Genomic DNA, 17,060 nt, shown 5'->3' with positions numbered 1-17,060 from the left:
AAAGGAATAAGAAGTTTTACATGAGAGAAAGAAAAGTGGGCTCCCAGATGTTTTCCTTGGGTGATGTTGGCCTGCAGAGTGATGGGTGAGCTCTGAATTTTGGGGGAAAAGAGCTGTTTTTATGGGTTTTGCTGCAAATAACAGATTGGGCACAGCATCCCTGTGCTTCTCACTGGGTTTGGGGGTTTGTTTTCAAAAATAATTGGGGTTTTTTATACCTTTCATGACTGTGTCTGGGGAATTTCTATTGCTGGCTGCTGGAGGAACACGTTACTTTTTTTTCTCTGCTGGATTTTTGGGTATAAATTTCAAATTCACCGCTCAGAGTGGGGTAGGTGGTTGGATTTTATTTTTTTTTTGAACCTGATAGCTTTACACTGCTAGATTTGCAGAAGTCTCCCATGGAGGCTCAGCTGGTTGGTGGTAGGAAATTTTCCTTCCAGTGGATAAGGATGGATCAATGGTTTGCCTTTCAGCTTCCTAAAACTGGAAACAAATGGGATAAACTGCAAAGAGGTCATGGGTGATTCCTGTTTGAGAATTCTCCTTTTTCCTGCAGAGATTCCCATTTTCCTGCCACACGTGGACAAAACACCCCAGCAGAGTTCAGGGGTTTGGATCCACTCCTGAACACCCCTCAAATCTGTCCTGAGGAAGCCATGCCTGGCTCATAAATCCCATCACTTTAAACCCTTATTTATTTGAAATCTGCACTTGCCATCCAGGTAAAATCCCCTGGGAAAAAGGAACGTGCTGAAAAAAAAGTGGCTGGAGCCAGATGCTGGGCGTTTTCTGCAAAGCCAGTGATGGGTGATTTGCTGCTGACAGCATGAACTGGTGTTAAGTTATTAAATTGCAGATGAGCTCATCACTTGGCCTCGAACAAGTTTCAGCCTTCAGAGGCTTTAAAATAATGTGTGTGGTGGAAAAGAGACAATGTTGGTGTGGCAGAGAGGTTTGGGGAGCAGCTGAGAAAGAAATCTGTGCCTAAAAAATGTGAATTCCAGGAGGGAGGAGGGAAGGCTCCATGTGGAAAATGTAAAGTTCTCCCAGGAGAGAGGAGGAGAAATTCTCTGATTTATGAGCTGGACGTTTTCATTTTAGCTGAGGAGAAAATGGTGAAGAGTTTTGAGATGCTTGAAGGGGCAAGAAGCTGAGCCTGGTTTGATTCTGAGAGGTCCCAGTGAGTTTTCCCAGGTCCCCAGAGTGGCCCTCTGGTAATGCCTGGTGTTTGCCATAGATCATGGACCAAATCCAGCTTTTATCTGATGTTTGCTTGATCCTAATGCTGAGCTTTACCAAACTGGGAAGGTGACATCCATGCTGGTGTTGGTGCTTCTCTCCCTGGAAAAGTAGGAGTTTCCTCTGAGCACCTCCCTCCACAATTTCTATTTCTCCTTCCTCTTGCAAAGGAGCCCAAGCTCTCTCCACACTGAGATTTTTTTTTCTTTTTTTTTTTTAAAGTACAAAAATAATTTGTATAAATTTGTAAATAGTAATTTGTACAATATAATACATATAATTTGTATCATATAATATGATTTTTATAAGTTGTAAATAGTAATTTGGCAGAAGCTGTGAGACAGACCAGAAATCAGTTTGGCCACTTGATTTTCCCAACAGGGCAGCCTCACACGTGTGTGTTTTTCAACTGCCTCAGCTCTTTTTTTTACTAAATAACCTGTTTGCAGTCAAGGAGTTGGTGTTAACTCAGGCAGTGCTGCAGGGCTGATCCTAAAAATACCAAAGAAACCAGTGGGATAAACACTTGTCACCTCGTTTGTGGCCTGAGCTGTAATTGCTGTAATGTGAGATCCCTCGGGCTGTTGTGTCTGAAGGCACAGTGGATTTTTTTTTTTTTTTTTTTTAAGTGTAGATGTTTATTTTCAACCTGTCTGAAATCAAGAGCATCCACACCTACAAGCAATGTGCCTTCCCCTGGGGTTTTTGGGGCTGGAGCATCTCTGAGCTCAGGACAAGCTTTAATTTATTGCACGGTGCCAAGATGTTATTGGCTTGAGTTTGCCAAAAGGAAATTCTTTGTGCCGGGTGCCACCAGCTCCATGGGAAGTAAAAGAAGTTCAAAAAGGAACAAAAAGAGTATTTGGGTATTATACACACAAATATATTTGAGGTAAAAGGAGCACACTGTGTATAACCCTTCCCCTCCTCATCCCTGTGCACTGATGTATTCCATACGGGGAGTTCTCTGCTAAAATTCCTCAAATTATTCAGCCTAAGAATTACAAACCATAGAGAGCAGCCTTGGAGGGGACCTCAGGAGGTCTGGCCCATCCCTGGGGCAGGATCAGCTCCACCTGAACTGCTCCTGACTCCACCTTGTCCAGTCTCCACTGGCAGAGCTTCCTCTCCTTCCCAGTCAGTCTAACCCAGCATTTTGCTCTTCCCTCTCTCCAATCCATCCTCCTGTTTCCAGTGCTGCAGTTTTAGGCTCCTTCCTCCCTCCCTGTGCATGGCAGCCCCAGAACTCCTCCAGTGCTGCATTTATTCTCCAGTTGCAGCTCTGTGTGATGTTCTCTGGGGTCATCTTGGATTTTATCCTGTTGCAAGGGTGTCATTGACTCCGTGGGTTTATGAGGCTGATCCTGCAGCCCTAAAGCCTCTTTGCAGAGCAGGTGAAGGCTGGGAGTGCAGCTTCCCTCAAGGTCACACAAGGTGTCCCTTCCTTCTCTTTGTCACCAACACTGCAGGGAAAACAAGAACCCTCCAACAACATTTTCAGTGGGAGCTGCTGGGGATCATTTTCTCCTTGGCTTCTCCTCCAGTGAGGGCTGACTTTAAGAACCACTGGCTTTTCTATCTCACCTAACCTTGCTCCTTTGCCCTGTTTCCTGCAGGATTTAGGGATGGAGTCCACCTCTCTGGATGATGTCCTCTATCGTTACGCCAGCTTCCGAAACCTGGTGGATCCCATCACCCACGACCTCATCATCAGCTTGGCAAGATACATCCACTGCCCCAAACCAGTAGGTGCCACGTTCTCCTCACACTCTGGGGCTGTGCTGCCTTGCAGACTGGGAATGTGGAGTGCTAGGGGAAAATCCTCCCAGTTCTGGGTGGGTCTGGACCAAGAGGATCAGGTTTTCCAGCTGAAAGAGTGATATTTGGCTAATGTTGGTACTCCTTTTGGCTTCTGTGTGGCAAGGGATCATCCATGGGTGGATGGACCTGCAGGCATCACTCTCCTGTATTTGCTGCTAATAACAGGTCTTTAATTTCCTGTGAGTGTCTGAAGGGATGGAGTCATTCACTGCTGCTTCTTGTGGATGTTTTACTCAGTTATAGCCTCCATCAGTGTTAGAAAAGGAGGGAAATTGCTTTTTTTTTTTTTTTTAAGCATTTACAGATTTCTTACACGTTGTGAGGCAAAGCCACAAAGGTGCTGTTGGGGCTGTGTCTGCCTGGGCTGTGGTGTGAGTCTGACTCTGAAGGGCTTCATAAAACTCTCTGCTCTCAGTAAAAGGTGCTGGGAAGGGTGGAGAGGACACCAGGGACCCATATCTCCACCTCCAGAGAAAAGGATGGCTGTCCATGTCCTACAGCGTGAGATGGAGATGGAGCCACACCCCTGTGCTGTGCAGGGATATCCATGGATCCCTTTTCCTGTGGAGAATAAGATCCTTTCCTTCCTCCTCCCCCATGAACTGGGAAAGTGGAGAAAGCTGCTCTCGTGCCGGGCGCGTTTCCAGGCGGAGAGGCCCCGTTCCCCTGCTGAGGTTGTGCTTTTCCAGAGCACTGTGACTAAGCTGGTTTCTCCTCCTGAGGGTGAGCCATGGGAGGAGAGCTCTGTATTCCCCATAAAAACACCCCGAGGCCACTCCTGGGCGTGGAGCTCCTGCTCTCCCTTGTGCCCCTGCAGGTTTCTTTTGGCACCGAAGGCTGTGGAGGAGGCAGTGCCAGGGTAAGCAGGGAGATGCAAAGTCCTCATTCCTCTGCTCAGCCCTGTGAGGCACATCTGGACAGCTGTGTCCAGTTCTGGGCTCCTCAGGGCAAGAATAGGTCCTGGAGTAGGGCCAAAGCAGGGGGACAAAGAGGATGAAGGGACTGGAGCATCTCTGGCAAGGAAAGGCTGAGGGAGCTGGGGCTGTTCAGCCTGGAGAGGAGATGCTGAGAGGGGCCCTCATCCCTGGCTGTCTGTGTGTGCAGGGACCCAGCAGTGGGACAAGAGGAACAGGCAGGTGCTGATGCCCAGAAAGCTCCACCTGAAAATGAGGAAGAATTTCTTCCCAGTGCAGGTGGGAGCTGGAGTTGATTGTCCAGAGAGGGTGTGGAGTGTGGAGCCTCCCTTCACTGGAGAGATCCCAGAGCTGTCTGGACACAATCCTGTGCCACGTGCTGGGAAATTTGGGCCTTCCAGCCTGACCATTCTGGGATTCTGTGGTGGCAAAACCTCAAATGAATCAGCCTGTGAAGCACTGAGGCTCTCACTCTGTAGGAGATGCTTTTTGGATGCCCTTGGTCCTTTCCACATCCTTTGCACAGCTCAAAGCACCACACCAGGGATGGATGGATGGATGGATGGATGGATGGATGGATGGATGGATGGATGGATGGATGGATGGATGGATGGATGGGGATGCTGCCTTGGAGAAGGAAGCAGGGATTGTGCAGGTGACAGAGAACAACTCCAGCAGCAGCAGGGCTGTGCTGCAGCTCCTCATTGGTGGCTTTGCCTTGCTCAGGTTTGGGTGCCACTGGCTGTGCTTTAAACCCTTTTTTTTGGCAGCTGAGTGAAAAGTAACTTCATCCCAGTGTTTCATGGTGGTTTCCTGAGATACTGATGTTCTGTAAGTCCCCAGAAAGTTGCATGCTTTAGTCACCAGGGTTATTTTCCAGCTCCCAGCCCTCTCTTCCCCCAGACTTACTTCACTTTGACAGAGGCTTGGCATGATGTGTGAGAGCAGAACACTCAGGGCCAGAAGTGCTGCAGAATTTTTGGCTTTTGCTCTGCATCCTATGCCACAAATATACATAAATATATATGTTGAGGCAGCTGGGAGCTTGTCCTTATCCATCCAGAGGTGGGTGGAGCTGACCTGGACCCTGGTCCCTATTAACCTTCTCTTTTAAATATGTCCCTGCTCAGGGTTATGGGGTCCTGCTTCCCTCCGCCCTCCTGGAGAGGTTCTCCTGACTCTCTGTACATTGCTTTTTTCACTCAGCTTCTATTTATACCACCTTTAGCTTAAAGATGACCCCTTGGTCTCTCCTCTGAGCTAAAATAAAAGTTGAATCATTTTTCCAAGCCCTGGGTAAACACGGCCTGAGTCTGTATAGCCAGGAAAAACTGGCCTGGCCTCCCCAGCGTGGCTCTGGAGCTCAGGGGATGCTGATTCCAGCCAGCAAATCCAACCCAAAAGCTGGAGGAGGCTGGAGTGCTGTGAAGGAGGAATTTGGCAGGTGGAAATGTTTGGGTGAGCTTTGTGTGGGTGTCCAGGCAGTGGTGCAGGGCTGGATTGCTGCTCCCAGGCCCTGCTGAGGTCCCAGCCTGGCCCGAGGGTTGGGGTGTGAAAGGAGCCAAGGAAAAACTCCTTCCAAGATCCTTTGGAAGTCAGGGGTTGGATTTGGTCCCATTGCAGATGTGTTTAATGCTGTTCAAGGAAACCCAGGTCCTGGAGTGCAGCTCTTGTCACCTTTGGGGTTCCTGAGGCCTCGGAAAGGGGCAGATTTGCTGTTCAGGAAACTCAGACTGTGCAGGAAGATTTCCAGCAAGAAAAGGGGGATCAAAAACATCTGAAAAAGTGTCTTCTCTCCCATGGCCAGTCTTTTATCTCCCTGCCTCTCTCCTTGTGGAAAAAGTTCCTTGGAGAGCAGCTCTGCTCCAAAGCCACTTCCCAAAACCCAGTGCCAGGAATCAATGGGTGCTGCCCTCAGGGGGATATCTACCTGTCCCCATGGCCAGGAGAAGGGTACAAAACACCCCAGCAAAGCCATGTGCTGTGGGATGGAGCAGCCAGGAGGCCCCAAATCTCCTGCAGCTGCTCTGGTTTGCAGTGGGAAGGAGCTGAAAACACAAACTTTGAATAAGGAGCGAAGGGCCCCCATGAAAAATTCAAAGCTCTCCATGCCAGCAGGGATATCTGGCCCTGAACTATTGGAAAATTAAAGCAATTCCCTTTTTTTCCACACACCAAAGCCACGTGTGTGGATGATTGATGGCTGTGATAGGGAGTGAGTCAGGCTTCCCTCCAGCTTGGGGACTTGTTGGATTATTTGGGATAAGCACTGGGGGAAAGGGAAAGTGGAGCCTTGGGCAAGGCTGGTTTGGGGCTTGTGCCCGTGTGTTGTTTCACTGCAATCCCTGGGATGCACCTGGAAGCTCCTCCAAGCCCTGAAGGCTGCCCAGAGTGAGATTTTGGCTTTGCTGATCCCCATCCTGCTGCTTGGTGCCAGGGCAAGGCTGGCAGAGCAGCTTAGCAAAGCCCCATCCCAAAATCCAGCTTTGCCTGCCATTCTCCTGCCCCTCCTGGGCAGCAGCTCCTCCCAGGCTTCTGGTGGAAGATGTGACCCTGTTCAAACACAGGGGAGTGGATTTGGGCAAGTATCTCAATTTGGGATTGAGATAATTCCCTGGTGTGTGCAATAGGGAACATTATCCTCATCTTCCCCACTGAAATTCAAGATGAATGGGGACAGGGAGAGTTTTTAAAGCTCTTCTAAGCAGCTGGAGAGTGGAAGCAAAGTGGATTTTGCCCTGAGTGGATGGAAGCTCGGTTTTCCTGTCATTTGAGCAATTTCTGTGTGCCCACATCCCTGGCTCTGATGTCTTTTCCTGCCTGAGCTCTAAACTGATCAGGTTTTCAGGATGGCTTTGATTCCATAAACTGTCACCCATGAAAACAAGAAAACATGGAAAGGAAAAGTGGTTGTTGTGACCTGGATGGAATAATTTATTTCTAACCCTCCTTCAGCTCTGTGAGGTAACAATTTCACTTACAAATGATCTTGAGGTTCTTATGTCCTGCATTTTTTAAAATGTATTATTTCTCTCAGGGCTAAAATGGGCATTTTTCTTCTTATTTACCATCCCTCTGTGCTGTGCCATGTGGCTAAAAGTGTATTAATAACCTCAGTTTGTGCAGGATGAAGATAAGCAGGGCACCACGACCACCAGCTCAGGGCCTTGATCCCCAATAAATATCCCCATAATCCAGCTCCTCTGCCACATGTGTTATTATTTGAGCTGGAATTCAAATTATCATTCCAAATTCCTGATGCCAAATTTGGTTTTCAGCCTTATGGGATGAACTTATAGGTATGAAGTGGTGCCACGTTGAGGGACACTCCAGCTCAGGGTGATCTTGTCAACCCCAGTGAGATTTTTATCTTTCCCTTTTGCTCTGAGGTGTGCAAGGAAAGTCCCACACAGCTCTCAGATTCCAAAGGGCTATAAGAACACTGAGTATTATTTGTTTTCTGCTTTAAGAAACATCATAAAAGGAGCTGATCTATGAACAAAACACCTCTAAACTCCCAAAATATGATATAAAAGCAGAGTGGATGATGAGGATTCAACTTAATTTTGTAATAATGGCCAGAGTGGATGATGAGGATTCAACTTATTTTTGTAATAATGGCTCTTTCTGGGTATTTTTTTTTTGTTTTGTTTTTGCTGGTCTTGCTTCAAGTGTGAAGATCCCTCTTTGTGGGTATTTAGAACATCGGCAATATTTGAAGATGTCCTGAAGAAGGAAAAATCTGGAAAGCTCAGACCCGATTGAGGGCAGCTCTGGTTCTTTGCTGACTTGATATCCTGCTAATTGCCCTGCAAAAAGAGAGATGTTCCTCCCCTAAAGCTTTTGTGTGAGAGCTGAAGCTGAGCTGAGTGCCTGGGAAATGGGAGGAAATGACATTTTGCAGGGGTTTTAAGCATGAAATCTAACAGGGAATGATGGCAAGGTCTGGATGGGCTGTGATGGTGCCACTACTGGGAATTTACTGGGTTTTTTTGTGAAATGGGACCTGAGCCCTGCCTGATCCTCCTTTGTCCAAACCCTGTGGGGTGCAAGGAAGACCCTGGATCCTTGTCCCTCCCAGCCTGAGGACAGTGCTCCCCATTTCCATATGAAATTGGAAATGTGACCAGTTGATCACACTCTGATCAAAAAATCATTTAGGCTGGAAAAGCTTTCACATCACCAAGTCCAACCATTAACCAGCCCAGCACGGCCAAGGTGACTTTTATCAAACTTTTCATCTTTCTGATCCCTTTTTGGGTTGCTTAAGCCCAAAATCTCAGAGCCAACTGGCACAATTGCCAGGCCCCCTTTTTGCTCAGCTCCCATAATAACAGGACGACCTTTCCCAGCCATCTGCAAAGCTCTGGAAATGCCACAGGGTGGATTTTTGTCAGCCTGGAGATGGATTTTTGCAGTGCCTCCCAAATGTCAGGTGCCACATCATGCAGCCAGGGATGTGCTCATCTTCCCCTCTCTCTTCCCCATCTTTGTGACACCAGCTGCGGGTGATGGGCATCATCACATGGTTGGATAATTAAAAGGTTAAAAATAGGATTTGTTTGGCTGTGCCACAGGGCAGAGATGCTTTCCCCCAGATTTGGGGTGGCTTTCCCTGTGGGTCTTTTGAACCCACTCTGGTTCACCCCAGGGGCAGAATGTCCTCTCCTTTCCCTGGGAAGCACCAGGTGATGGCTCCTTCCAAAGGGGAGGCACCCTCTATTAGGGAAGAAAAAAAAACAAAAGAAAATAAAGAAATAAAAGCAAACAGTTTTTGTAAATAGGGAAGGTGCCAAGCTGCTTTCCAGTGATTGCTCTTCCTCGATGGCAGGGACTGGGATTCCTGGCCAAAGTCCAGCAAGCGATTATCTCCCAGTTTGGGCTATTTGGGGATTTCGAAGAGCTTTATCCCACCCTTCCCATCTTCAAAGAGCTCCGCAGTCGTTGGGTAATTTGCTAATCCTCCTGATTTCTCTGTCACTTTCCTTTTTCCCCTCGCCATCCATCCTGCCGGGACAGCCCCAGCACAGCTCCTGGGTCTGTATCCGTGTTTTCACATCTGCTCGGAGCCCTTGGAAGGGACCCCGCTCCCTCCAGCCCCGCTGCATCCCGGAGCTGTTGCGGGAGAGCTTGGATACCCTCGACTGCTCCTTCCTCACCTCTTTTTCCCTTTAAAAAAATTCGGGAAATGCCCATTTGTGCTGTGCCTGCAGAGCAGAGGTGGTTCATGAGCTGGAGCTGAGCCTTGTGCCCTTTCCCTGGGATTGACATTAGCAGGGCCTGGATGGGAGGGGGTCCTGTCTCCCCTCCCCAGGCTCCCAGGGCTCAGAACCCCCAGGGAAGGACAGAAATATCTCAGGGACACTCCTGCAGCCATGGGGGGCTGCGCTGGGCTCTGCTTCCCGTGGGATCCCGGCTGATCCGGGCTGGGAAAGGCTCTCTGGGATGTGCTGAATTTGGGACATAAATAACCCAAAAGCCACATCTGGTTTCATCCTGGGAGCAGAGGGGGACAGAGGAGGGTGAGTGGTGCCTGCTGCGATGAGACCTGCGGTTCCGAGGGGGATTTTCCCTGAGAAATGCCAATTTTCCTCTGGATTTCACCTTCCCTGTGCGTGCTGAGGGGGAAGGCAGTGCCATCTTTCAGGAAAGGGAATGAAATCTTGAAATCAGAGGACAGAGTGGAACAAACACTCCAGAAAGGAGATAGGATCAAGTAAAAATGAAATTGAAAAAAACACATAAAATTTGAAATGGAGTGACTACAACCAAATACACTGAGAGGAAATGAGTGCAGTGAAAAGGATCAAAAAATATTCCCATTGAATTCTCTAAAATCAGGGAATTAAGGCAAACAAAGAGACAGAAGAGAAACAGAAATGAAATTCCAAAAAAATAAAACAAAATTTGATACAAAGTGAAACAAGAAAAGCGAATGGGGTGACATGAAGTGCATAGCAATGCCCAAATGATCCTCATTTAAATCAAGATTTCATTCCCTTTCCTGAGAGTGCCATCATCCCCTGAGCACTCTGATTCCAGCAGCAGCTCCTTGGGTGTTTTTCTCTTTTTCTGTTGTGCACCAGCTGCAAGGATTAACCTGTTGTTTGCTGAGATATTTCCAGAGTAATGAGTAAATCCAGAGGAATCCTTCCTGGATTTTTAGCTGCTCCCTTTGTTTCATGGTAGCTCTATCAGTAGGATACAGATGGATTTAGCATTAAAATTTAGTTGCTCCAGTGACCTTTCCAGTGGCATCTAAGTGATCTTACCATAATGACTTTGTTTGTAGCAATCATGTGGGTCCAATTTATCAGGAGTGGGGATGCTCCAAGGCCTCCTGCCACACCTCAGGCAGGATTTTAGGCCCTCACAGAGCAGGGAAATCCAGCACACACCTCCCTGCCATTCCCCACCCTGCTCCCATTCCTCTTTTGCTGTGGAAGCTGAGCTGGATACCCTCTAGCAGCTCTCAGGGAAGATTTTGATATTATTTTTTTTTTGCAATTTTATCTTCCATGTTCCCCTCAGGGCCATCTATCACCTCGGATTTTATTGCCTTCTCTAATTGCTTCTCTGAAGTCCAAGTGCAATATTACTCCAGGATCCTTTGCAACAACTTCCTGAGCTGCTGCAATCCCGTTCATCTCCTGCTTCTGCCTCTCTTGATAAGCCCTATTGTACATTGCTTTTCATTTTGGTGCGTCAACACCGAGGCTGAGGCTTTGCATTTTGGCCTTTCAGCAAAGCAGATTGGGGGGAAATGGGCAAAACTGGGTTCCATTCCTTCCCTTTGTTTCTACAGATTTTGCCTTTCAGTGTTCTGACACTGCTGCAGGTAATTTTGGCTAATTCAGGGTTTAATTGCTGGCTCCTTGGTGCTCTGTGGTTGTCCTAAGTGAGCACTCAGTGCTGGTGGGATTTGATAAAACCTCAAACCTCACAAGCCCAGGGGTTTTTGATGGCAGAACTGGAATTTTAAGAATTGAAAAAGAGGAAATCCTTTCCTGAGAGCCCAAGAATGAAACTGGGTAATGCTGGGGGGAGGTGACCACCCTCCCCATCCCTGCAGCCAGGACATAAGGGGGAGCTGTGACAATCCCACTCATTTGGGGTTTCCAGCTTTGCTAGATTCGCCTGGAATCACAGGATTTGGTTTTGTTTTTTTTTTTTAAATCATGAAGTAAAAACAATTGCCATGCTCAGTGTTGGGTTAATGTGACGAAAGCCAAGGGTTAATGGGACCTTCTGGAGATGGGCCAGGCAGGTCCCCTCAGGTGACAGCCTGGCTGTCCCTGCAGGCCCCTCCTGCCCAATCCCATTTTGCACCAGTTGCTGCCTTTCCCCCTCATTGAGTTTTATGCTGCTGTCAAGCAGGACTCCACAAAATGTTAATTTTGCCCTGGCACGGAGCCCCTGCCATCTGCTCCAGGACACCTTCAGCTGCCAGAGTGTCAGGCTGCTCCAAAAAGGTGGTGAAAGGCCAGAAGTGCTGCTCAGGGTCTGTATTCTCTCCCTGCTCTGCAGCTAATTACAGCCACCACCTTTAATTATTCCTACCTTTTTCAGTTTGTTATGAAGTCCTTACCTGCAGACCTGGGTTTGGAATTGCCCTGGATGGTTTTGTAGGTGGCTTTGGGATTTGCCAGGTGATAGATGGGGGTGAGTTTTCTGATCAGCATCTCCAAAATTCTGCTTCCTTTGCAAAAAGAGTTCTGCTGGATGGGAAATTTAGTGGGGTTTCTAATAGGGTTTTATCAAAGTCTAATTTTTGCTTGATAGAAGATTGGTTCTTCTCCTCCTTAAATAAAAGCCCTTTTCTTTGGCTTTTATTTATGATACTCCAGATTTTAGCTCTTTTTCCTCTTTTACCTCCTTTTTTCATTTTTTACCTTCCCAAGAGGGAAATTTTGGTCAGATTTTACCTCTTTTACCTCTTTTTCCTCTTTTACCTTATTTAAGAGGGAATTTTTGGTGGTAAAACCTCTATCCAAGCAAACCAGAAGGAAGGGAGGTTTCTGCTGTGAACAGTATTCCCTATCCAAACAGCATCTGGAGCTGTTTGCTGGGTTTGCATTGTTTCTGTGCAGCTTTTATGTCTTTTATTTCTGTATCTGTGCATCCTTTAACATTATTTCAGTAGGATTCCCCACAAACTACCAGGATTTCCTGATATTTGGGGTAGTTTGAGAGGAAAACCCCCCTGAAATAGGTGATGCAGGATCTGATTTGATGCTAGGCTCTGACTGTGTGTAAGCCCTGTGGCTCCACAGTAATCATTGCAAAATATGACCAAAAAAACCCCTCATTCTTATTAAAATGGCCTTTATTAAATTGCTTAAGTTCCTCCTCTAATCTGAATTAAACCAGACATGATTTATTTTCAAAAGCTTTTCTGCTCTGAGCTACGGGGTGGTCAAATTGATCAGCCCTAAAGCCACGTTGTCACTTTATTTAGAATTTACTTTTGGGATCTATCACCCTACTATGCCAACATCTGCTTCCCTTTGGGAATCACCCACATCATCCCTCATCCTCCACACACCCAATCCTCTTCCCAGAGGAGCCTGAACACCCTTGTGGTGATATTTTAGGGACACCTCCCTGGAGAGCTCTTTCAGGAGGGTTTTTCATGCCTTGCCCAAGGAACTTGGCCATGCAGGAGGAGGGATTTGGGATTTGGGGTGGATCCTCCCCTGCACACCTGGATGGGGTTGTAGGTGGGAACAGTCACCAATCCCTACATTCACCTCCTGGTTCTTGGGATATTTTGGAGGGAATGGTGGATTTAAATCTTTTCCCACCTCCTGATCTCACAGGATTTGCTGGAGAAAACTCCATTAGGACTTCCAGAGAGAAATCTGGGACTGGCTGCAGTACAGATGTCTGCAAGCAACAATAGCTCTGAAAGCAGAGGGGGGAGGGACAAAAAGAAGAAGAAAGGCAAGGGAAAAAGCAAAGCAGAAAATCATTAGATGACTTCAGCCCCTCGTGACAACATCAAAAGGGAAGAGTCGTAAATTCGGATCCCATTAAAGCCGGGGGGAGCAGGAAAGTTTGGGGTGGGCAGAGCTCTGTCCTGGGCTTGTGGGGTTCATCCTCTGTGCATTGTGGGTGCTGATTCCCTCCCTGATTCCCTGAGACCAGGGGGTCCCTGGAGTGTTTGGGGTGTCCATTCCCATTTTGGGGATCTCACAGGGTGTGAAGCTCTCACACAAGGGGCTCAGACACAATTTCCACGTTTCCTCTGTACTTTGCTCTCATCCTTTCCAAAACCCAACTCCAGTCCTTGGGGATTTGCTCTCTTTGCCTCCTGCTAATTTGGGATAACTGATTGGATACACATTAAAGCCATTGAGGATTTTCTCCCCTGGGGCTTCCCGGGGCATGTCTCACTGTTTTATGCCTTTGTTTAACTGGATAATAATTCCATTTATCATTGTGAGAATTTTTTTGTCTTTCAACCACTTGAGTTTTTTTGCTTAATAATCCAAACTATTATCCTATTGTCCTAGCTGATCATCCAAGACAAAAAAAATAAAACCAAAAAGAAGGATTTGGAAGGAAATCTCTCATTCTCTTTATTTTTAAGGTGTGAAATAGGTCATGTTTTAAGGCTCATTGTCTGCTGAACAGCATGAAAAGCAAAAATCTTGACTGAAGGATCCCCACACCAAATATTTCCGGGGCAGGGAATGGGGTTCCCAGGATAAGTGTGGTGTGTGCCTGGACAGAGCTGCTCGTGCCTCACAGCTGCAAATCCTGCAGCGTCCAGAAAGGGATGTTGCAAGTGTGAAAAGTCTTCTAAAGGAACCACAAAAGGGGAGAGGGGAAAAAAAAAAACCCAATTTTTAATGGATTCGGGAAGGCCAGGGAGTTCTCATTTTTAAGATATGCAGGACAGCACGTTTTTATTTAAGATTGATTGTGAGTGACAGAAATGTGGGAACTGTGTAATAACGCCGAAAAAAAAAAATCCTGTTGCTTCCTTGCAGCCCCCAGACAATGGCTAATTGTTCTAATTTGGGTCACTCCCCTGCTGTGCTGCAGCAGGAATCCTTCACCAGGGCTCTTTAATCATTAATGTTGGCCTCTTTTCCATGGTTCTTGGCCCCGGTGCAGCCCCCAGGGCTCTGCCCATCCCCAGGGATTCTGCTGCTGGAGGAGGAGCAGGGATTCATTTTTTAATGAAAACAAATTAATTTGCTGTAACATCTTTATCACCTCCTTTGCGTCCTCCTCCTTCCTCCTGTCCTTTGGAGCAGCCCTGAAATCCAGTTTGGGGATCCAAATCTTGCCTATGAGGTGATGCAGGGAGGACAGGCAGTGACTCCAGGGTTATTTATCTGCAGTGGAACCATGGCCCTGCTCTTCCCAGGGTTGTTTTTCCGTGGTGAAATCCCTCTGCCCTGCAGAAAAGCCAGGAAGGTGCCTGGGGGGTGGTGAAAGGTGCTGTGCAGGTGCTGGGTGATGCCTCAGCCATGGGGTCAGGGCTCCCTGCAGGTTTGCCAGGGCACAAATCCCAACTCCCAACCTCTGCCTGCTCCCATTTATCCCTGGTGTGAGAAAAGATACTTCCAAAAATTTTAAAGATTTATTAAAACCTTATCAAAAATACAATAGAAGACTGAATAGAGAAAATATTACAGTGCCAGGAGCAGAGGATTTTTTCCCACCATGTGCTCACCCACACAGTGGGGGGTTTCACCTTTTAACCCTTTAACCCCTCCCAAAGTTCTGTCCATCAACTCCTTCTGTGCTGCCCAGTGGTGGAGATCACTTAATTAAATCTTGATTGGAGCTCAGGTGCTGCCAGAGTAAGAAACTGACCCTCCCAAATGTCCCAAACCCAGGCCACCCCCTGATAACAACACAAGGGGGGTAAACCACAACTATAAATCTATAAAACTTCTCTAAACATATATACATGACATTTACCTTTTAATTGTGTGACTCAACCATCACATTACTCATCTATCACGCTGCGTTTGATCATTTCCCATTCCTTCACCCAGAGCAGCAGGAGCCTGGTGGTCTCCAGCACAAGCCCAGATGCCCCCATCCTTTCTGGGGACACTCAGGGCTTGGCTGGTGCTTCCTTTCCTTGTTTTCCTGCTGAGCAAATCCCCTTGAGCAGGGCTGGCTGGGGACTGCACAGTGCCATGAATCCCATTCCCAGCTGAAATCTGTTAAGGGATTCAAATCCCCTCAATCTCCAGCTCCTCCCAGCAGCCCTCTCCTTCTGCAGAGGGCTGGAGCAGAGCAGGAATGATGAGGAAAGAGGCCCTTTGCAGGGAAATCTTCTTCTCCCAGCCCTCCCTGCATCCCTCCTGTGCTCCACGACTCATCCGGAGGTCAGGAATTGTGCTGGGGCTCTGCCAGTTTGGAGAGGACACGATCCAGTGGAAGGCATTGCCCAAAAACTGCTCCCCTGAGCTGAGTCTTGCAAAGCTGGGCTTTGTGAGCTCCTTGAGTCATCCCAAAGCTGCTGCCTGGAATTGCTCAGCAGGGCTCAACTTCTCCTCAGAGCTTCCAGAGTGGATGGAAGGGGAAGAGAGAGCTGTGCAGCATTCCTGCTCCTTCCAGGAGCTGATTTTGATGCCTTTTTGGGCCACCTAAAAACAGAGGGCAGGCAGAATTAAGGTAATAAAAAGCAGCTTATTTATATTTATTGAAGGGCCTTCAGGTACATTTAGGGCAGATGAAGTCCCCCAGGGGCTGTGCTCAAAATGGATGTGGGGCCACAGGTTTTTATACTTTTATAATTTTAGTCCAATTACATATTGGAGGTTAATCTTCCAATTACAGCTTCAGGTAATGAAGTCATTTACCCCAAGTTTGCTCCCCCAACTCACTTTTGTTTACATTTCTCGGGGCCTGAGGCAGTGAGGTGTCCTTGATTCCCAGGCCTGGAGAGGAATTTTTGTGTCTGACAAAAACGGGAGAACAGCAGTGAGCACTGTATATGTAGTTTAGAGTTATGCACTAAAGAACTGCAGGATTACAAATATATGAAAAATATAACAGCTAAAATCCTAAGGGATCCATTAGGTGCTGCCCACAGCATTTTTGCTGTGTGTGACCCAGGATTCTCTCCCTGCAGGAGCTGTAGATCGTGGCAGTGGGAACAGATTCATGGATATTCCCAGATGTGTGGCTGATGGATGTGTAGGAGCTCAGCTGGGGGCTCCTCACCAAGCATTTATCAGCTGGCTGGGAGCTCAGTGCTCAGGAAAAAGGCACATCCTAGCTTTTTTCCTGTCAGCAGCATCAGCTGGGAAGGCTGGACTCTGTATGTGTGTGGTCTGTCCCATCTCCCCAGCGCTGCCATGCAATTTTTCTCCCAGAGTTTGAGAACCAGATAAAAAATGTACATTTCCACCCCCTGTGGATGTTAGAGGGGCCACATCTTGTGTGATACCTTTCCTGTGTATTATTTCAAGAGCATTTGCTGCTGGGATTGGGTTGGAAAATTTGGAAAACGCAATTTTTGTGCTTGGTTGTTGTCCTTTCCATGGAAAGGGCACTCAGGGTTTCCCAAAACCCAGTCCTGTGGGATTCAGGCTCTGCAGGTTGAGGTTTCCCTGCCCTCTGACCACAAAAAATCAGCTTTATATTGACCTTCCATGAGTGATGTGATGCAGACTGATGGAGATGTGGCAGAAAGAGCTTTTGGCCTCGATTTTGTTGTTGTGGGAAGTGCTTCACCCCTGGAAGCAGGAGAATCTGCCCAGAAGGGTTTGTGTCTTTTTCTCCATCCTTCTGAGGGTTCTGATGGTGCAGGGCAGAGATGTTATACCAAGGCAGAGGGAGCATCCCACAAGAATTCTTGGCATTATCCCTCCCCCAGGCTAATCCCCTCAACTGGGGGTCTTCCCATTCCCCAGTGAGGTTCAAACCTTGCCAGCACGAGCTGGGCTGGTTTTTTAAGCTGATTTTTATGCTGATTCCTTTTCCAAACAAGCTCTTGGGCTCAGTCCCACCAGGGTGTGTGTGTCAGCTCCAATTATTTCCTGATAGACTTGGATCAGGAACAAGGAAAAGCTTTTGTTTGGAGGCCTTGGAACAGCACCAGCAAAGTCC

General features: G+C 47.5%; 1 protein-coding gene across 2 annotated transcripts in view; it reads left to right on the top strand.

The window, feature by feature from the left end:
• Window positions 1-17,060, top strand: part of LRRC75A (leucine rich repeat containing 75A) — a 57,329-nt gene that overhangs the window by 19,247 nt on the left and 21,022 nt on the right. For both annotated transcript variants that reach the window (XM_041423070.1, XM_041423071.1), the window contains exon 2: window positions 2,859-2,987. In XM_041423070.1, coding sequence (XP_041279004.1) covers window positions 2,859-2,987 — 129 coding nt within the window. The remainder of the gene's footprint in view (window positions 1-2,858; window positions 2,988-17,060) is intronic.

Source organism: Onychostruthus taczanowskii, unplaced genomic scaffold (genome assembly GCF_017590055.1).
Source record: "Onychostruthus taczanowskii isolate IOZ18803 unplaced genomic scaffold, ASM1759005v1 scaffold75, whole genome shotgun sequence".
NCBI lineage: Eukaryota > Metazoa > Chordata > Aves > Passeriformes > Passeridae > Onychostruthus > Onychostruthus taczanowskii.
This window is presented reverse-complemented; position numbering and strand designations above follow the sequence as displayed.